Consider the following 22,293-nt stretch of genomic DNA (forward strand, 5'->3'; position numbering starts at 1 on the left):
CAGTTTGAAATTATAGTTCTCTTCCCTGCTGAATGTTCTTTCCCTTTGATTCATTTGTCTCCTTAGCCTTTGTCACCATCTACATGTATACTATACATATTTTGTTTTCATCTCTTCCCACTGGAATATAAGATCCATAAGAATGAGGATTTTTACTTTATTCACTGCTGTACCTCTAGCACTGAGAACTGTTAGCATATAATAGGTGCTCAATATTTGCTGAATGACTAAATTAATTAATGGAGTGCCTGGGATATCTTGGAATAGATGCTTGCTATTTATTTATACCCTATTTAATTTCACAAAGAAGTAGAGGCAAGAAAGTGTTTAGTAGACAGGGATGCCTGGGTGGCTCAATCAGTTAGGTGTCTGCCTTCAGTTCAGGTCATGATCCTGGGGTCCTGAGATTGAGCCCTGCATTGAGCTCCCTGCTCAACAGGGGAACCTGCTTTTCCCTCTCTCTCTGCCCCTCCCCTCGCTTGTGTCCTCTCTTTCTCTCTCTCAAATAAATAGATAAAATCTTTAAAAAAAGAAAGAAAGAAAGAAACTGTCTAGTAGACAAACCGGAACCCATTAAAATGGTTTAGGGTGGAAGAAAGATTTGCATGAAGCCGTGGCAATACATGAGATAGCTTAGAGAAAGTATAGAGTCAGAAGAGGATTAGGGATGGGATTCTGGAAACACCTTCATGTAAGCACTGTTCTTTGACTTTGCTAAGCAGGAACCTAGGCCTTGTGCATCAGAGGTCCTCATTGGGCCTTTGTTGAGTTTTACCCGTCCTGATAGAATGAGGATATGGGTGGTGGGGGGGGGGTGCGAGATGCACAAGGAAACTCGTTCATTTGATACCCATTTCTACATTAAGTTCTGAGTATTTGAACCCCAGAATTCCCTGCCCATGTAGCGCTTCAAAAGCCTCTTCTCTGATTCTCTCTTCTCTTGACTGAACACATGTATGGGCTTCTCTAGGCTCAAGTGATGACCAAGCAACTGCTGTGTGCAGGCATGTGGCCAGAACTTGGACTTGTGGGATGGGATGTCGACATGTATACATATGAGGCTCCTTATGAATGGAGTGGAACTAAAGGTGGGAGGAGAGAAAGGGGAGGGCTCTCAAAGAATTTGAGTGACTCCCATGCCACTATAGAACTTGAGGGAGTTTGAGAATTCCAAATCAGAACTTAGCCTTTTAGGTTGTTATAAAAGTATATATGTCAAGATGGGAGGATAGAATAATAATTTAACAACTTGTTAGCTTGATTTATAACTTTAAAATATTTAGACACGTAGAATGTTGGCTTCCATTTGTACTCTTGCTCTAAGCCCCTGAAAATTAGGGGTTGGCCTACAGGAGGGAATTGAAAAAGAGTAGTTAGAGAGGAAGAAGATAAATTCAAGATAGAGTTTCAAGGAGGGAATGATCAGTAGTGTCAAATACTTAAGAGACATCAAGTCCTGTGAAAACAGATATATCCATTGGATTTGACTGACAATCGGAATTTAGTAAAAATTTCATTTGGGGGTGATAGATGCCAAACTTCCATAAAAGGAGGAACACCTGAGGAATTAGGAAGTGGAGACAGAAGATAGGAGATTTCCCCCTAGATTCATCTCTGAGAAAGGAGCAAACTAGAACAGTAGCTGGAGGGCTTTGCAGGGTCATGGAGGATGACTTTCCTGTGTTTAAGATGAAAGGGTCTTACAGATCCTGCTATTTTGAGGGGAAGGACCAGATGTTGTAAGAGAAGGTTAAGGAAAAGGAGGGAGTAATTGATGGAGCAAGACCTAACATCTAGTACACAGGTCGTTCGATTAGCCTCTGAAGGGAGGGGGATGTTTGAGGAGGCTCGGGATGTTTGGATGTGTATGGAAGCTGGGTGTGGAGGGTGAGAGAGCAGGAAAGTGACTTAATAGGCAGCATATCATTGATTTTGTGTTATAGTAGTTTTTGGGTTAGGGTTTTTAAGCCTGATTTTATAATCCTGGGCATCAGGGTTTATGCTTGCAGCCAGATGTTAAAATCCTGTTGGTTACTTGAAATATAGCCCATGGTATGAGGCCTAGGCCATATCATGTTGGGTCTGTCTGTATTCAATAATTTGACAATTTAGTGGTGACTTAAAATTTTAAGTTTAATAAAGATTTCTGGTTCCTCAATAGCCTAGAAATAATTTCTTTATTATGTCCTTTATATAATGTGTGTTATCAGGATTTGGGGATGGCTTATTGTAAGAAGTACATATTATCTGAATCACACCTATTTTGGGTAAAATATTTTCAAATGGAATTATATTAATACTCTCTTTTTTCCCCCCACATAGTAGTTCCAAAGAACTGCTGGTTTATATTTTAGCTCTTGCCAACTTGTGAAAATAGTGAAGGATGATTACACTACTTAACATTCAAATTGTAAGTAAACTTTATTTCTGCTATTATTACCTAAGTGTTAAGAAAACGGATATTGAAAATAGTCATTACCTTTTATGATAGTAGTGAGCTTTAGTGTGATATGAACTGTGGATTTTTACTAATTTTGTTGTTAAAATACAAATACATCCTATCCCATTGTCTGTGATAAGATCAAAAATAATACTAACAGTCCTGAATGAATTTTAGAAGGTGTGAAATTTCTGCTTTTTTTCCAGGTATTTCTTTTATTGTATAAATTTATGGAAATTCTTTATTTTATTTTCATATCTGTATAGTGCCAGGGGTCAAATTTAACATAGGGCATGATATTAATGGAATGATTTATTAGAAAGGTATATTCATTTCTATTTAAATATACTTATTTAATTTTTATATGAAAATCTGTAACAAATAAATCTTTAATTCTTTTATGAAAAATATAACCTACATAAAATCAAATAAAATATAACTTTATAGGAATAATTTAATGCATAAATCTAGATGATATGTATATATCAACATTCATCACTACTAGGAAAAAGGCTTGAATTATGTTTACTTGAAATGATTTCCTATATTGAAATTAAAAAATATATATATTTTATTTATTTTAGAGGGAGCGTGAGCACAAGTGGTGGGGAGGGGCAGAGAAGAGAGGGGAGAGAGAATCTTAAGCAGACTCCTTGTTGAGAGTGGAGCCCCACGTGGGGCTTGATCTCGTGATCCTGGGATCATGACCTGAGCCAAAACTGAAGAGTCAGATGCTTAATCCACTGAGCCACTCAGGGACTGCTGCTATAATGAATTTTTAACCAATAGCAAAAAAACCCCAAAAACTACTGAGGAAAGAATGATAAAGTAATATTAAAGGCATTCCATGTGATTTTGCTATTTTATTTTTAAACTACTCTATTTGAAAGTTTAAATATATAACTCAAATTAATCCATTTTATAGACCTTGTAGAGTATTCAGAATATGAACACAAAATGAGATTGCTACCATAAGCAAAAGACATGTCTAATTATATTAGTCAAATAAAGCAACCAAAGGAGCCAATGAAGAATGAAATATTTACAAACCAATAAATCTTTTAATTTGGTGAATAGGCAAATAATTTTAGAAGTTGTCTTGATTTAGCATATTTTGTTATCAACGTATAAAATATTTTTAAAATTTCTATGAAAATATTTCAGGAATAAAAGTACATCTTCATAAAAAGAGAAAGTTATAACATTTTATCCGTTAGAATGTAAGTATCATAAGGTCATCTGTGTGCAATAACTTGATTGTAATAAATTGTTTATGAAGTTGACAGCTCTAAGGAGTAGAGTGCTCATTACTGCCCTCTTTTGACACTGGGCTTTGTAAGTCTAAGCTCCTTTTTCTTAGTTTACAGAAGTGTCAAAGATTAGATTGTAAAATAGATTGTGTTTTATATCCTTCCTGTATATTTTTAATAACTTTTCAAATTCTTCCTCTTTTTAGGCCCTCTGGTTAATCATCTTTAGAAGACTGGATTTCTGGATATCTCCTTCACTCCATGTCTATTGACTTTTAGAACATGATAATGCAAACTTGTAACACTGGCAGTCATCTATGAATCTTTAAATTACATTGATTAATAGCGTTTGAAGCCTCCTCAGGGAATAACAATGACATCAGCAGTGGTTGACAATGGAGGTTCTGTTTTGGAGCTTTCCAGCAATGGAGTAGAAAATCAAGAGGTTAGGCATCCCATGTATTACATTACTGTTTTGTTTACAGAAATCAGTATATGAACTCATTTTGAAACTAATGGGAAACACACACACATATATATATGTACATATATACATATATATATTTAAACATGTATATTTTAGTAGAAATGTACAATGCATAAAATTGTACATGTACATATTATGTGCCCTCACATAATTTAGGTAGTAGAAGGTTGAGGTAGTTATTGCCAGGCTCATCTGAGTTTTTGAAACATGCATATATTAGAATGAACTGGGAGGAAAAAATTGAAAGAAAGAACACAGAAAGTATTGAGATAGGTTTTAATTCCTGGTAAAAATCCATCGTTTTGGATTACAGAATCTGTAGGTAAATACTGTACCTAAATACATAAATTAGATTCATCTTAAATTAGAATTTTGTATTTCCTTTAGTTGTCATCTGTGCTTTTTGGTTATTTTATTATTTCTAATTCAGCGTGGAGAACTATCATATTTTAATCCCATATATATATGTGTGTGTGTGTGTGTGTGTGTTTGTGTGTATGTATGTATATATATGTGTATGTATATATATATATATATATATATACACACACACGTACACTTAAGAATTTGGGTGATTTGTAAATCAGAAAGAAAGGTTTTGAAATGTTTTACATGTAGAACTCTGCATCATTAGCATATTTGGTTATTTTCTTATTACTGATAACATTAAAGAATAGGAGGTAGGAGTAGAAAAATAACAGTACCAGAAACATAAGGACTTCCAAGGCCTGGCTTCTGTTCCCTCCATTCAGTAAAGACTAAATATTGGGAAGGATCTAAATTAAAATATATTAGTGCTGTCATAACAATGGACAAATATTTGATTAGAGATGAGATGGGCAAATGGAGAGTTGGCTGTATTTTAAAAATCTGTTTTCTCTCTATTCTGTGGAAGATATTCCTGTTACTGGTCCTTAGTACCAGCATAGTAGAATAGTGACAGAACCAAGAAATGTTAGGATATTAGGCTGTGTATTCTGGAGTCTTCTTTTTCTTGATTGTTTTTGTCTGTTCAGTCTTCCAAGGTAACTATAGTTAAATTCAGTGGGAAGGGGATAAAATGAAGGTACTGCTTTTTCTTTGTTCTCAGTGGACTTGGTAACCAGAATGTTCTTACTGTGTTTGAATCTAAAACTGATTTAAGGTCCGTTAAGAGAAGCCACAGCTAGAGACTGTACTTAATTCTCATAATCAATAATTCTCATAATCAGTTTCTGTTTGTTCCTTGAAGATTAACTTTCTATATGATCACTTCTAGATATGACTCCCCAAAGACATCAGAGACTCTGGGGACTTCCATCCCCTTCCATCACCCAGACCAATTATTACTTCTTTTTCCAGTGCTTTCTCTTTGTTATATAATTTTACTTTGTTGTATTTAACCCTCAGAAGGAAACCACCAAGAGTAATAGGCAGAGTATATTTACCTTGTGCTCGTTTGGTATCATTATTATGGGAAAAAGAGTGCAACAGTTTGTTTCTGGAAGACACTGTATTTTTCTTCCTTTACATGGAACCCAGGTGTTCATGGCCTGGAGGACTAATTATTATGGAAGAAAGAATCTGATAAATGAAGTTATTTTACCAAGGCATTATTGATTAATGATTTATGTGGTAGGTAGCCTATGAGTAGTCACAGGCATTTTAGGCGGTGTGGCACTAGAATGGGGGAAATTATTCTTGGGGAACTCTTTCTTCAAATTATACTATGTAGATACCCACTTATTTCACTTATTTATTCCTCAGCAAATATTAATTGTTTACTTACTGTGCATCAAGTACTTTTTGAGGCACTGGGAATGAAATATTTCAGAATGGCTATGAAGAATAAATCGGGGCTAGAGTTAGATGGAGAGTTGGTAGGGGATATTTTAGTTAGGGTGGTCAGAGAAGCTTTTTCTGAAGAGGTAGCATTTTACTTATTTTTTAATTTATTAAGATTTTGTTTATTTATTTGAGAGGGAGCGAGAACACAAGCAGGAGGAGCAGCAGAGGGAGAAGGAGAATCAAGCTCCCTGCTCACGGAGCCTGACATGAGGCTTGATCCCAGGACCCTGGGATTATGACCTGAGCTGAAGGCAGTCACTTAACTGACTGAGCCACCCAGGTGCCCTTGAGGAGGTGCATTTTAGTTTAGATGTAAATAAAGTAAGGGATTGAGCTGTAGAAATAGAGAATCTGGGGAAAGAGAACTCCAGGAAGAAATTGGAAAGCAACTAGTATCTGAAATGTCACCTAATATTACAAAGAAAATTTTGAGGATAGTATATGTTATAGATAGATTTAATATCTATGCTCTAGAATGTAGGGTGGGGTGAAAAAATGACCTGTCAAAATTTTATAATCCTAGTTCCAGAATCTGAAGAAAAAAATAAATGTTTAAAAATTGTGGGCATTTGGAGAGTTATTGATGATTTTTAGGCTTTATTTTTTTTTAACTTTATTCCTGATTATAAAAGTAATGCATTTGATAAAATCAGAATAAGTATATTTCTGGCAAAGAGACCAAAAACCAAAGATGCCAACTACAGTCTTACTAATGAGTATAGATGCAAAAATAAAAAATGGAATAATAATAAATATATAAAATGCAGTCATATATTAAATTCAGTACTGAATAGGTTTTAGATACACAAGGGTAACAATTAATATATATACCCCTACTAATAAGATGCATGACCTATGATATATTAATAGGGATAAAATACCAGATGAAATGAGATTTTATGAAGTTGAATATCCATTCCTGATTAAAAGTCCTGATAATATAAATACAGATACATATTTCTGTAACATTATAAAAAATAACTGTTACAAATCAATCGCCAGAATCCTGTTTAATGGTGAAGTACTGGAGTATTTCTTTAAAATTGGAAAGAAAAAAAATAAAATTGGAAAGAAGATAAGTATGGGCACTACCGTAATAACTATTATTTAATATTTTCCTATAATCAGACAAGATAATGAAAAAATATATAAACACTGGAAAGAAGACCAAATTACCATCTTTAAATAATATGATTCTCTACTTAACAAAACCAGAGAAAGTCCGTGAAAACCAATTAGAACGAGTAAGAGTGCTTGGTAGTTTGGTGGGTACAAATTAACATTAAAAATATCTAGCTTTCTTTTGTAAGGGTCTAGTTAGAAAAGATCGTGGAAAATAAGGTTCCTTTCAGAAAATTAACAAAAAAATATAAAATATTGAGGAATAAATGTAAAAGATAAAGGGAATTCTTTCAAGACAATGTATTAATGGTACTGAGGTACATGAAAGAAGACTTTAGCAAACAAAGAGATGTACTTTGTACTTGGATAGGAGAGATGGAAGGAGTCAATATTATGGAGGATGTCAATTTCCTCCAGTTTACATATTTTATTCCATCTTTATCAAATGTTAGGGCAAGTTTGGGAGAAATTGATTATATGGACCTAAAGATTGTATTGAAGAGTATATATGTAGGAATAATCAGAGTTTTTGAAAAGGAAATGTGTAGCAGGTAAGTCTCATAGAAATGGGAGTTAATGCAGAAAAAAAAAGAGGACTTAAAAACATAGCAAATACAATTTTAGAGAGCATCTGCTTTCCGACAGAATTGGGAGTTCTTCCACTCAGATTGTGATGGAATAACAGACCATATTTTTATTCCCACCATTAACAAGGAGGAAAATGAAAACATGTGAAAGCACAGTTTTGAAACGTTGGTGCTATGGTCTGAATGTTTGTGACCCCCCCAAAATTCATATATTGAATCCTAACCCCCAAACATGATGTATTGGGAGGTAGGGCCTTTGGGAGGGAATTAGGTCATGAGGGAGGGACTTTATGCGTGGGATTAGTGCTCTTATAGAATGCTCCAGGGAGATCCCTTACTCCTTCTGCCATGCAAGGATACGATAAGGAGCCTTTGACCTAGAAAAAGACCCTCATCCAGTCATGCTGGCACCCTGATTTTGGACTTATTGCTCCCACAACTGTGAACAATAAATTTCTACTGTTTATAAGCCACATAGTGGTATTTTGTTGCAGCAGCCTGAATGGACTAAGACAGTTGGACATCAGGAGGCACAGGGCTGTGCTTCCCAAGAGAATAGCAGGTGATCTCTGATTGTACTGACTCATTGCTTGGAGCCTTTTCTGGATCACAGTGTAGGGAGAAGGAACCCAGACAAAGAGTGACAGTGTCACTGAACTGAGGAAATAGAATTTTGAATTTGGTGGTTTTTGTTTTTGTTTTTGTTTTGTTTTGTTTTGTTTTTTGTTTTGGGGCAGCAAAGCAAGGTTTATTGAGCAATTTATTAAGCGATAACAAAGTGATAGTACAAAGCTCCCATGGAGGAAGGGTATCCAAGAGGGTTGCCTAAAATTTGGAATTTGGAGAGGCAAACACTAATTTGAAGCGCAGAGTATCTGAGAGGAAGAAGCTACCCAGAGGGAGAATACCAAAACGCAGCCTCAGGCACTCTGGGTTTTAGCTGAATAAGCTTCCCAGATATAATAAACTCGAAACCAGGCAAAGAATGACCAGAAAAGTATAAACTCAATACTTAAGTGAAAAATCAGAGTTCACTCAGGGATGGGAGATATTAGAATTCTTAGCAGTTAGAAGAGAGAGTCCTTGTTAAATGCTCAGGGCATTCCTAGAGCCTCAGAAGAGTTATGCCTTCCAGTAGGGCCAAAGTAGTCCTAAAATAAAGGGTAGTTCAAACTTGCCCTAAAAAGTTAAAAAAAAAAACAGGCCTTGAAAAAGACCCATAAGCAACCTTTTTTTTTTTTTTTTTAAGATTTTATTTTTAAGTAATCTCTACACCCAGCATGGAGCTTGAACTCACAATGTTATCAAGAGTTGCATCCTTTTCGGACTGAGCCAGCCAGGTGCCACTTGACCTATAAGGAACTTAAACTTCATAGTAAACATTATTAAAATACTACAACAGAATGTAAATTGCACCCAACAGTGTAAAATTTACACATCTTAACACCCAGCCATGTTAAATGCAAAGAAGGAGGAGGTACAATATAACCAATAACTTGAAGGAAAAAAAAAAAACTATCAAGACAGAAAAACAAATGATAGAGATGATGAAATTAGCAGATAAGACTTCAAAACAGCCATTATAAATATGCTCAAGAAGTTAAAAGAAAACATGAACCTCAGAGGAGAGCCATAAAAGATGTAAAAACAGAAAGAAAAAACCCAAACAAAACTTCCAGAAATGAAATACATACTATTTGTAAAAATTTCGCTGGCTAAGATTAAAAAAGTAGATTAGGTATAGGGCCCCTGGGTGGTTCAGTTGTTAAGTGGCTGCCTTTGGCTCAGATCATGATCCCAGGTCCCTGGGATAAGTCCCGCACCAGGCTCCCCGCTCCGTGGGAAACCTGCTTCTCCCTCTCTCTCTACCCCTGCTTGTGTTCTCTCTCTCACTGTGTCTCTCTGTCAAATAAATAAAATATTTAAAAAAATGTTATCAGGAGTAAAGATAGACATTTCATAAATGATAAAAGGACCATTTATCAAGAAATGCGTATGCACTCAATATTAGAGCTTCAAAATACACAAGGCAAAAAGTGACAGAAAAGAAAGAAACATAGATAAGAAAGAAAACATAGATAAGTCCACAGTATTAGTTGGAGATTGCTCCATTCCTCTCAGAAGCTGACAGGACAATTAGAAAATCAGTGAGGATATAGAAGGCTTCAACAACATTATCAACCAGCTTCACCTAATGGACATTTATGGGACTCTCTACCTAATAGTACCAGAGTACACATTCATTTTGAGTGTGCATGGACAGTGAACTGAGATAGGTCATATGCTGGGCTATATATCTGAATACTTTTTTAAGGTGTTTTTTTTTTTTTTTAATTTTTAAGTAATCTCTAAACTCAGTGTGAGGCTTGAACTCACAAACCTGAGATCCAGAGTCACATGCTCCACTAACTTGGGTAGGCAGGTGTATCTACATCTCAATACTTTTTTTAAAAAGGATTTATTTATTTATTTTAGAGAGAGAGCACATGAGCGAGGGGCAGGGGAAACAATCAGATTTTCCATTCATTGAGGGGCCTGACTTGGGGCTTGATCCCATGAGCCTAAGATCACAACCTGAGTTGAAGTCAAGGTTGGATGCTTTCCTTTCTTCATTAAAACTCTCCAAAGTGTAGGGATAGAGGGAACATACCTCAGTATCATAAAAGCCATATACAAAAGCCCACAGCGAATATCATTCTCAATGGGAAAAAACTGAGAGCTTTCCCCCTAAGGTCAGGAACATGCAGGCATGTCCACTCTCACCACTGTTGTTCAGCATAGTACTAGAAGTCCTAGCCTCAGCAATCAGACAACAAAAAGAAATAAAAGGTATCCAGATTAGCAAAGATGAACTCAAACTCTCACTCTTTGCAAATGACATGATACTCTATATGGAAAACTGAAAAAGCCTCACCCCAAAATTCCTAGAACTCATACATGGATTCAGCAAAGTGGCAGGATATAAAATCAATGCACAGAAATCAGTTGCATTTCTATACATTAACAATGAGACAGAAGAAAGAAATTTAAGGAGTTGATCCAATTTATAATTGCACCCCAAATCATAAGATACCTAGGAATAAACCTAAGCAAAGAGGCAAAGGATCTATACTCAGAAAACAGTAAAGTACTAATGAAATAAATTGAGGAAGACACAAAGAAATGGAAAACTGTTCCATGCTCATGGATTGGAAGAACAAATATTGTTAGGATATTTATGCTACCTAGAGCAATCTATACATTCAACTCAATCCTTATCAAAATACCATCAACATTTTTCACAGAACTGGAACAAATAATCCTAAAATTTGTGTGGAACTAGAAAAGACCCCAAATAGCCAAAGGATTGTTGAAAAAGAGAACCAAAGCTTGTGGCATCCCAATGCCTGACTTCAAGCTCTATTACAAAGCGGTCATCATCAAGACAGTATGGTACTGGCACAAAAACAGACACCTAGATCAATGGAGCAGAATAGAGAGCCCTCAACTCTATAGTCAACTAATCTTTGACAAAGCAGGAAAGAATGTCCAATGGAAAAAAGACAGTCTCTTCAACTAATGGTGTTGGGAAATTGCACAGCCACATGCAGTAGAATGAAACTGGACCATTTTCTTACACCACACACAAACATAAACTCAAAATGGATGAAAGACCTAAACGTGAGATAGGAATCAATCAAAATCCTTAAGGAGAATGCAGGTAGCAACTTCTTTGACCTCTGCCACAGCAATTTCTTGCTAGACACGTCTCCCAAGGCAAGGGAAACAAAAGCAGAAATGAACTACTGGGACTTCATCAAGATAAAAAACTTCAGCACAGTAAAGGGAACAGTTGACAAAACCAAAAGACAACTGACAGAATGGGAGAAGATATTTGCAAATGCCTTATCAGATAAAGTATCCAAAATCTATAAAGAACTTCTCAAACTCAACAACCAAAGAACAAATAATCCAGTCAAGAAATGGACAGAAGACATGAACAGACATTTCTCCAAAGAAGACATCCAAATGGCCAACAGACACCTGAAAAAATGCCCAGTATCTCTCAGCATCAGGGAAATACAAATCAAAACCACAATGAGATACCACTTTAGACCAGTTAGGAGAGCTAAAACTAACAAGTCTGGAAACAACAAATGTTGGCGAGGATGCAGAGAAAGGAGAAAGTTCTCACATTGCTGGTGAGAATGCAAGCTGGTACAGCCACTCTGGAAAATGGTATAATAGGTTTCTCAGAGTTAAAAATAGAGCTACTGCAACTACTAGGTATTTACCCCAAAGATACAAAATGTAGTGACCTGAAGGGGCACTTGCACCCCAATGTTTATAGCAGCAATGTCTGCAATAGCCAAACCTTGGAAAGAGTGCAGGTGTCAATTGAGAGATGAATGGATAAAGAAGATGTGGTGTATGTGTTCGATGGAATATTACTCAGCTATGAAAAGAAATGAAATCTTGCCATTTGCAAGGGCATGGATGGAACTAAAGGGTATTATGCTAAGTGAAATAAGTCAAGCAGAGAAAGACAATTACATGATTTCAGTCATGTGGAATTTAAGAAACAAAACAGAGTCACATAGGGGAAGGGAGGGAAAAAGAAAAGACAGAATCAAAGGGGAAGACAAACCATAAGAAACAAACAGGGTTGCTGGAGGGTAGCAGGTAGGGGGGATGGGGTGACTGGATGATGGGCATTAAGGAGGCAACATGATATAGTGAGCACTGGGTGTTATAAAGAACTGATGAATCACTGAACTCTCTCTGAAACTAGTAATACACTGTATATTAATTGAACTCACATTAAAAATGATCCCTTTATCCAAATAAAATAAAATGTTAGTCTATGTTAAAAAAATATGTCAGATGCTTAACAGACCCAGGTATCCCATATCTACTTTTTAAAGGATTGAAATCATACAGAGAAAGTTTTTGACCAAAGCGGAATTATGTTAGAAATTAACGACAAAAAACTTTTGAAAAATCCTCAAATATTTGGATGTTAAACAGCTTACTTTTATATAACTCATGGATTAAAAAGAAATCACAAGAGAATTTAGAGAATATCCTAATTAAATGAAAATGAGAACATAATATATAAAAATTTGAGGAATATAGTTAAAGCAGTGCTTAGAGGGAAATTTATACCTTTAAAAACTTATATTAATTAGAAAAGGAGTATAGTCTAAAATCATTTAAGCTTTCGTCCAAATAAGCTAGAATATGAGGATCAAATTAAAAGTAGAAGGAAGGAAATAATAAAATTAAGAAAAGGTCAGTAAGGTAGAAAATGGACAAACATCAGAGAAATTAACTACCTGCTGGTCCTTTGAAAAAATTAACAAAATTGATAAATCTCTTAAGTAGACTGCAGAAGAAAAAAAAAAAAAAACCAAAACCATGAGGCAAAATTACTAATAGAGGGCGCCAGGGTGGCTCAGTCAGCTAAGCTTCTGTTTTCGGTTCCACTTGTGATCCCAGGGTCGTGGGACCAAGTCCCACGTTGGGCTCCCTGCTCAGTGAGTAGTCTGCTTCTCTGTCTTCCTCTGCCCCTACCCCCCATTTGTGCATGTGCACTCTCTCAAATAAATAAAATCTTTTAAAAAATTACTAATATAAGGAATGAAAGAGCCCTTAGTATTGACACTAAATATTATGAACAACTTTATGCCATTAAGTTTGGCAACTGAGATGAAATGGACAAAATCCTTGAAAGTCATTCCAAAAGAAATAGAAATTCTGAATAGCCCTCTATCTTAAAATAAATTTAATTCCTAGACAAAATGTTTTCCACAAAGAAATTTCCAGAGCAGTTTGGCTTTACTGATTGTCTAGGCCTGCATTTTTTTTTTTTTAAGTCGACTCCAGGCCCAGTATGGAGCCCAAGGCAAGGTTTGAACTCACAATTCTGAGATCAGAGCCCTGAGATCAGGACCTGAGCTAAGATCAAGAGTCAGACAGCTGACTGAGCAACCCAGGTGCCGTGGTTTTATTGTTGATTTAACAAGTATTTAGCAACAAATAATAACAATCTTACATAATTCTTTTAGAAAATAGACAACATAGCATTTTCTAACTCATTTTGAAGGCCAGCATTATTCTGATACCAAGACCAGAGATACATAGGAGAAGAAAACTACAAACAATATCTTTCATGGGCATAGACAAAAACATTCCTGACAAAATACAAGCATAGGGTTCATATGTCCCAAATGAAGTTTATCCCAGCAAGGTAGGTTTAATCAATCAATGTAATGCATCACATTAACAACGTAAGATGGGAGAATCATGTGATCATATCAGTAGCCACAGAAAACCCATTTGCCAAAATTCAACACCTGTTTATTATACAGATTCCCTAAACTAGTAACGAGGGCAACTTCTTCAACCTGTTAAATGCGTCTGTGAAAAACCCACAACCAGTATCACTCAAAGGTGAAAAGGGGTATGTTTTTCTTTTAAGGTTGATAGTAGAGCAAAGATACCTGCTCTAACCACTTCTGTTCAACATTGGAGTGCCAACATTGCTGCAGGGCAAGAAAAATAAAAGACCTATGGATTGGAAAAGAAGAAGTAAAACTGTCTTTATGTCTAAATGATACAATCATGTATATAGAAATTCTTAAGAAATCTACACAACGGTTAGAATTAATAAATTTAGATGAATATGTAAAAATCAATTGTGTTCATATAAGCAAAATACAACTGGAAAATGAAATTTAAGAAGAGGTACTGTTTAGCAGCATCAAAATAATACAGGGATAGGCTTAATAAAATAAATAAAAGGTCTGTATGCAGACAACCTCAAGATGTTGTTGAGAGAAATTAAAGACCTAAATAAATGAAGAGTTATACCATGTTTATGGATTGGAAGACATATGTTAAAACAAAGTTGGAGGGCTTATCCACCTGATTTAAAGACTTACCATGAAGTCCCAATAATTGAGACAGTGTGGTTTGATATGCCAACAGACATGTAGATCAGTGGAATATAATATAGATCCACATAACACTGATTAATTTTCAGTAATGGTGGTAATGTAATTTGGTGGAGAAAGGTTAGTCTTTTAAACAAATAATGGTGGAACTACTGGATATCCATATGCAAATAAATGAACTCAATCCGTTCTCACATCATAGACAATGAATAACTTGAAATTGATCATAGAATTAAATGTTTAAACTATAAAAACTTCTGGAAGAAAACAGGAGAACATTTTTTCAATCTTGAATTAGGCAATGCTTTCTTAGATTGAACACAAAAACATGAAAAAAGCTTTAAAAGAAAAAATGATGAATTTCATTTACATTTAAAACTTCTGTTCTTAAAAAAAATTCCATTAAAGGGCACCTGGGTGGCTCAGTCAGTTAAGTGGCTGCCTTTGGCTCAGGTCATGATCCCAGAGTCCTGGGATCAGCCCTGCATCAGGCTCCCTGCTCGGTGAGGAGCCTGCTTCTCCCTCTTTCTCTGCCCCTCCACCTGCTTGTGCTCTCTTTCTCTCAAATAAATAATGTCTTTAAACTTTTTTTTAAATTCCATTAAGAAAATGAAAAGGTGAAGCAAAGATTGGAAAAAATATTTACAATATATATACTGATAAAGGATTTATATTCAGAATGTATAAAATAATAAGTAGGATGGGCACCTGCCTGGGTAGCTTATTCCTCTAAGTGTTTGCCTTCCTCTTGGGTTGTGATCCCTGGATCCTGGGATGGAGCCTCAGTGGGGGGCTGCTTCTCTCTCTCACCCTCCCCCTTTCATGCTCTCTCTCTTATTCTCTCTCAAATAAATAAAATCTTTTAAAAAATAAGTTGGAGATAATCCATTAAAATGGGGAAAAGATTTGAATGGTTAATAGTATGAATGGCCAATAAGTGCACATAAAAACACCCTTTTTTTGCCTCATACAGAGTAGGAAATTCAATATTAATATATCAGGGAAATAAAACCACAGGGAGCTACTACTACATACTTACACAGAATGATAGAAATAACAGCGATACCAGGTGTTGGAGGGATGTGTGGGTAGCTTGGTTGGTTAAGCGTTTGCCTTCAGCTCAGGTCATGATCCAGGGGTCCTGGAATCAAGTCTTGCATTCGGCTTCTTGCTTAGTGGGGAGCCTGGTTCTCCCTCTCCCTCTGCTTCTCCCCCAGCTTGTGCTCTCTTTTTCTCTCTAATTGGATAAACAAGCAAACAAACAGGGATACCATGTGTTGAAAGGATGTAGAGCACTGGAACTCATACATTTATAATGGAAATATAAAATAATATCATTTTACAGTTCTTTTAAAATGAAGTGCACAATTACTGTATGATCTGGTAAATTGACTCATAGGTGATACAGAATGCAGCAGAACAGAAGGGAGGGGAAGAGCAGGGACATTAATAGCAGCATTACAGCCCTGTTTATGATAATTTGTTACAACAGCTCCAAAAATTAATATATCCCATTTACAGCCTTATTTTCTGCATTACTTCTCACAGTTCTCTGATTACTTGCTTTGTCCTTAATTCCCAAATGGGAAAGCTTCCATGACTTTTGCTCATGAGCCTACAATTGCCTTCCACATCTATCAAAATCCTTTTCATCCATTCAGAACCCTGTTCTAGGAAGTCTTCTATAATCCCCCAATCTGAATCAATTCAACACCTAATGTGGGTTGAGGGTTATACTTCAAAGAGTGTTAAAAACCATTATTTTATATGTTCAGTTTTCCTTTTAGACAAGTGGGGAGTCATGGAAGCTTTTTGTACAAAGAAGTAATACAATTCTGATTGTAATGTGAAAAGATGCCCTTCACAGTTGAGGGCAAATAGTAGGTTTGAATACTATTACTAGTGTTACAATATGACAATTAGCTTTCACTAATTGAGTATTTACTCTGTTCTAAACCCTGTGCTAAGCATATGTACTTTGTGGATATTTAATTTTCAAGGGACTTTGAGAGGTATGAATATGGTAACCTTTTTCTTTTTCTCTCTCTTTTTTTAATATGAAAAAACAGGTTTAGAGAAGAACACAGGGTGGGAGAACAGGGAAAGATGTTGTTTGTTCCATTTAAACATGTTAAGCTTGGAGTATTAGCTGATTATTCTTGTACTGATGTTAAGTTGGTAGTTTAAAACTTTGTTCTGGAGTTCAGGAGATGAGTCAGAGAAGAAGACAAATATTTAGTAATCATCAGTATAGAGGTGCTATTTTAAAATAAACCCTAAGAATGGGTGGCCTTGCCAGGGAAGGTAGAATAGAGTAAAAAGGAAATGCTGAGGACAGAACCTTAGTTAATTGGTTATATTTCAGTTGCTGGAGATGGAAGAAGAATCAGAGGAGATGCTTAAAAGTAGAGTGGTAGAAAGAGAGTGAAAAAGATGGAAGAAATACTTTTTAAAATGAGGTAAGAGTGTATAAGTGTATAAGAGTCTGCAGAAAGGGAAAGGAAGATGAAAAGTAGGAAAAGAATTTAGTCCTTATTGACATTTAAGAGACTAGTTTCAGTGAGGTGGTGGAATCCAGATGACAATATGTGTGTAGATAACTAGCCAAAGAGACTATCTTTTGAGAGTGTATACAGGTATAAGAAGCAAAGATCTGGAGTTTGGTTAAAAGAAAGAAAAGTTGAATTTTTCTAATAAAGATGGAACCATTGAAATGTTAAAACCCAACTAACATATATGAGAGAGAAGAGTGGGTCTAGAATCCTAGTGGGTGGGGAAGATAGTATAAATGGGGAAGTTGACCTTGTACAGAATTCTGGACTCAAGTATTGCATAGTTTAGACAACTTGATTTATTTCCTACTGGTAAGGTGGAGGGGGAGAGTTCACAATATAAAATAATTCAGGTTAATGTTGCTAATAGTAATACTATTAGATTTCAGAGGAATTAAAGAAGTTATAAATCTTTTGAGTTATATTTACTGTTTGGGTCAGTACTAGTACTTGGGTCAGTACTAGCTCAAATGCCACTTCTGTTGTTGCATTCTGAGTTTCTGATGAGTGGAGATCTTGTTAGTTTTTACCTATCCCATGCTCCTGATTAACAACTGTTATAGCTAGGTGATGTTGCCTGTAGATTGTAGTTATAAAGCTGAGAAAGAAGCATGGAGATTCAACTGTTAGTATATCCAATTTGTGGGAAGGGATTTTTAAAAAAGATTTACTTATTTGAGAGAGAGAGTGCTTGAGCAGGGGATGGGGCAGAGGGGGCAGGAGAGGGAGAGGGGAAGCAGACTCCCCGCTGAATGAAGAGCCTGAAATGGGGGTCAGTCCCCGGACCCTGAGATAATGACCTGAGCTGAAACCAAGAGTCCGTTGCTCAACTGACCAAGCCACCCAGGCACCCCAGGATTTTCTTTTTTAATGTAAACTTTCTTTGCCTCATACAGAGTAGGAAATTCAATGTTAATATTCAGCGTATGGGCTTGCTTATTTTTAATTTATTGTACCTTTATTTTTAATTTATTTAAATTTTCTGTGAAATGTTTGATACAAAATGAAAAGTGTATAAAATATATATGTTTAGTTTGAGAATAAAAAGAATAAATATTACTTGTCAATCAGGTTAATAAAATAGCATTTAGTAGTATTTTAGAATATGAAGTGTACCTCTCTCTTAATATTCGCAGAGGTGCAATTATCCTGACCTATGTGGTACTATTCCTTTACTTTTCTTTATAGCTTTATTGTCTTTGGAGATACTCCTAAACATGTCGTTGTACTTTGAAAAAATGAATAATGTCCCAAGCTAACTGAGTTAGGAAATGATAGCATCATCACAGTTAGATTAACGCTTCCAGGAAAAGAAAGTCTAGTCTGGCATCCAGTCATAGAGTTTCAGGAGGTTCTCCTCAGCAAGTGAGTAAGGAATGTCGTGAGTTAGTTCTTGGAAACATAGCGTCATCTTGGTCAGGTTTCAGGCAATGGTATGACCTGGTGTTGCAGGTTTGTTCAGCAGGTGTATATACCGTCACAGGGAAAGCTGTTCTGCTTTTTGTTTGTTTGTTTCCTAAGCTCTTTGTTGCCTTCTTCTAACACTTAAGAGTAAGTAGATCAAAGTAGGACACATCTAGGAGGTGAAATGAGTGTTCTTCGCTGATGTAGGTAGCAATGCAAGGTAGATACATCAAAGTAAGCCAAATATGAATAAAAACGGGGAATAGGCTTATCTGGACACTGTGTCCTTAGGAACAGTGCTGCTGGTTGTCTTGGTGATGACAGTTTCTCTTCTGTCTCAGGAATCATGTTCCTGCAATCCAGACTGTTTGCCTTATAAATCCAGTGCATAGCTGGCATTCTGGGCTCACTCTTCACAGTCATCTTCAAGATTACTAGTGTTTCTCTCCCATTTTGAATCTCCCATGTTCTCTATCTTAAGTTGTTGTCTTTATTAAAATTTTACTTTTGTTTTGATGAAATACATTCTCTACTTGCTTCTTGAGAAAGGATGTATGGAAGGTCAATGTTTTGAGATCTTTCAAATTTGAGAAAATACCTAATTTTCATAAGATGATTTGACTGGCTGAAGAATTCCAGGTTAGAAATAGTGTTCCTTTCTAGGGGTGCTTGGATGGCTCAGTCTTCAACGTCTGCCTTCAGCTCAGATCATGATCCCAGAGTCCTGGGATCGAGCCCCACATCGGGCTCCCTGCTCAGCAGGAAGCCTGCTTCTCCCTCTCCCACTCCCCCTGCTTGTGTTCCCTCTCTCTCTGTGTCTCTGTCAAATAAATAAATAAAATCTTTAAAAAAAGAAATAATGTTCCTTTCTAATCTGAAGAAATGGTTTCAATGTCATTTTTCTTTCAATATGATTGTTGAGAAGACTTAAGTCTGAGTCCATATTCTTTGTATGTGACTTGCATTTTCTCTCTAGAAACTTGTAGAATCTTCATTTTATCCCCAGTGCTGTGATATTTTACAGTGGTGTGCCTCATTGTAGGTCTTCCTTAATTTTTTTTTATATTAAATATCTGGTAGGTACTTTCAAATGGCAGCTCATATGTGTCATCTCAAAACATTTTCTAGAAGTCTTTTAATTTCTTTCCAACCTCTCCCCCCATCCCCTGTTTTCTTTTTCTGGAACTCTATTATTCAGATATTGAACCTCTTGGACTATTCCTCTGACACCATTCTCTTTTCTCTCCTATTTTTCAAAAATTCATCTTATTTCTCTGGTTTCTGGAAGACTGCTTCAATTTTATCTTCCAAGCCTCTTTTTTATTTCAACTGTCATGTTTTTAACTTCTGAACCTTTCTTTTTAAATCTTTATTAAATTGTATTCCGTTCTTGTTTTATGGCTATAATATCTTATTTCTATGAAGAATATGCCCCATATGTGTGTGGGTGTGTACGTATATGTATATATTCGGTGGTAGAGGCTCTTCCTTAGATGACTAGTAATACTTGGCTGCCTGCTCATCATTAAGAGTGGAGGTCTAAAAAGCTGATTGAAAACTCTGTTTTTGGTGCAATACCGATACAAACAAATATGCCTAATATTCCTCAAAGATGCTTTTGTTTTTCCAGCACCAGAAAGTTAATTCTCCAGTCTTCTCCTGAGGTGAGGGCCAGTTGCCTAGCATCATGCAGGAGGGAATGGTCTAGGAATCAAAGTGCTTTTCAGACAGCTTTAATGGAATCTTCCTGTTTGAACCCCTCCTCTTTCTTTACACCTGCTGCTCTATTTCCAGGAGTGATGGGAATTGCTTTCTGTGGGCTCTCCAGTGTAAAGTGTGTTGTCTCTCAGCTTCTTTTTGCTGCCAGGCTGTGTTTGGCTTTCTTGGGTTTGCTAAACCATTTCAATACACTTACCATCCACTTTCAATCTCCCAAGATTCTGTTGCTGTTATGTCTTCTCCTTACGGGTTTGTGTTGAGAAGTCATTTACTTTGTTTTTGTGGGTTTCATGAGACAGTGCAAGGATATGCACGTTTTTAATTTGTCATCTTAATCCTAAAGCCCTGCTTATTTAAAATGTCACCTCCTGAGACTTGATTATTAAAGTTCCCTTTTCATCTGTTTTGGTTTTTACATTCATAATTATAGTACATGACACTCATTGTGTAGCCTGCTTGAGACTATGGGAACCAAGTATTTATAAGTAAATTGAGAATTTGTGAATAAAAAGGTTGATTATTTTCTCAATTTGCTCTTGTAGGAAAGTGAAAAGGTTTCTGACTATCCAGCAGTGATTGTGGAGCCAGTTCCAAGTGCCAGATTAGAGCAGGGCTATGCAGCCCAGGTTCTAGTCTATGATGATGAGACTTACATGATGCAAGATGTGGCAGAAGAACAAGAAGTTGAGACCGAGAATGTGGAAACAGGTAGACATCTCATAAAATGCTCATTATTTGTAACTCCTTATTTTGTGTCACTATTACTATTGCCAGATGAGTACTATACAAAAGAACCTCTTTTTGCTTGGATACCAGTGAAATATCTCTTATTTAAGGGAACTGACATACAGTTCTACATTACAGTTCTTTTTAGTATAACAGGTCTCATATCATGGACCCTCAGGACAAGATTACAGGCCCATAATAATAAAATTATCATTTTTTCCCCTGAGAGTGTGAATATTGACTAGTTACTTACTTACAGAAGTCCATAGGCTAGTATATGAGAGTAACTTTTTAATTAAAAAATAAAGACAGTAGTCTCATTCTATGACGGGTTAGGAGTTTCTTTGAATTGATATTGGTGGAGCAGTATGATTCCTTTTTTCTTAGATCAGAAGCATCTTTGTAGCAGTCTATCAGAGTCTCCTTCCCTTTTTGTCTTCTGAGAAATTTTGATATTTCAGTCTTTCTATGGTGAGATAATTATATGTTTAGTTGGAGATTAATATATATAATTCTTAGAAAGATTTTCATTTTTGCCACTGGCCATAAAGAAAATAGAATATTTTACCAGAAATATTATAGTGACTATTTTGTAATAATAAACATTAAAATTTACCTTCAGCTCTTAATGGAGAAAAAGAATCCTTATACTTGGTTTACAATTCTAATAAACACTCTTAAATATTTATGTATGTATGTATGTATGTAGGCTCCAGCATGGAGCCCAACATGGGGCTTGAACTCATGACTGTGAGATCAAGACCTGACTGAGGTCAAGAGTGGGACGCTTAACTGACTGAGCCACCCAGGTGCCCCATCATTCTTAAGTATTTAGATAAGTTTCTATAAATGTGGCGAAGTCCCATGACTAAAAATTTTGAATATTTGATGCCAGTAGCATTCCCTAAGACTACTAGCTTCTTCTAGCTTACTGCTGTTCTTCTGCAGTTTTATTTTGATTTTCTTTTTTTCCTACAGTTGTATTTTTTATTGAGCTGCGGGATTAAAAGTTACCTGGCTCTGCAGAGCAATGATGACAACAGTGCCAGCAAACTCCATGTGAAGTGATAGTTCATTTTCTCAAAATAGGTAGCGAAACACTTTATATAGGCTCTGTGACTGGCCCGGCGTGGTACTTGATTTACAGTAGATAATGCAAGTGGTAGGAAGACACATGTGTGTTTTTTTGAGGGTTTTGGAGAGTTTTCCAGTCTGAAGCTAGAAGCATCATGGCAGACATAAAT

General features: G+C 36.0%; 1 protein-coding gene across 5 annotated transcripts in view; it reads left to right on the top strand.

Moving 5' to 3' along the window:
• Positions 1–22,293, top strand: part of ELF2 (E74 like ETS transcription factor 2) — a 101,634-nt gene that overhangs the window by 27,778 nt on the left and 51,563 nt on the right. For 4 of the 5 annotated variants that reach the window (XM_032857447.1, XM_032857466.1, XM_032857457.1 and 1 more), the window contains exons 2-4: positions 2,323–2,410; positions 3,897–4,135; positions 20,866–21,031. In XM_032857447.1, the coding sequence (XP_032713338.1) occupies positions 4,064–4,135; positions 20,866–21,031 (238 nt within the window). In that variant the 5' untranslated portion in view covers positions 2,323–2,410; positions 3,897–4,063. Of the gene's footprint in view, positions 1–2,322; positions 2,411–3,896; positions 4,136–20,865; positions 21,032–22,293 lie in introns of those variants that run through there. The other variant, XM_032857517.1, reaches the window with a different exon arrangement.

This window comes from Lontra canadensis, unplaced genomic scaffold (assembly GCF_010015895.1).
Source record: "Lontra canadensis isolate GAN:19392208 unplaced genomic scaffold, GSC_riverotter_1.0 scaffold1, whole genome shotgun sequence".
Lineage (NCBI taxonomy): Eukaryota > Metazoa > Chordata > Mammalia > Carnivora > Mustelidae > Lontra > Lontra canadensis.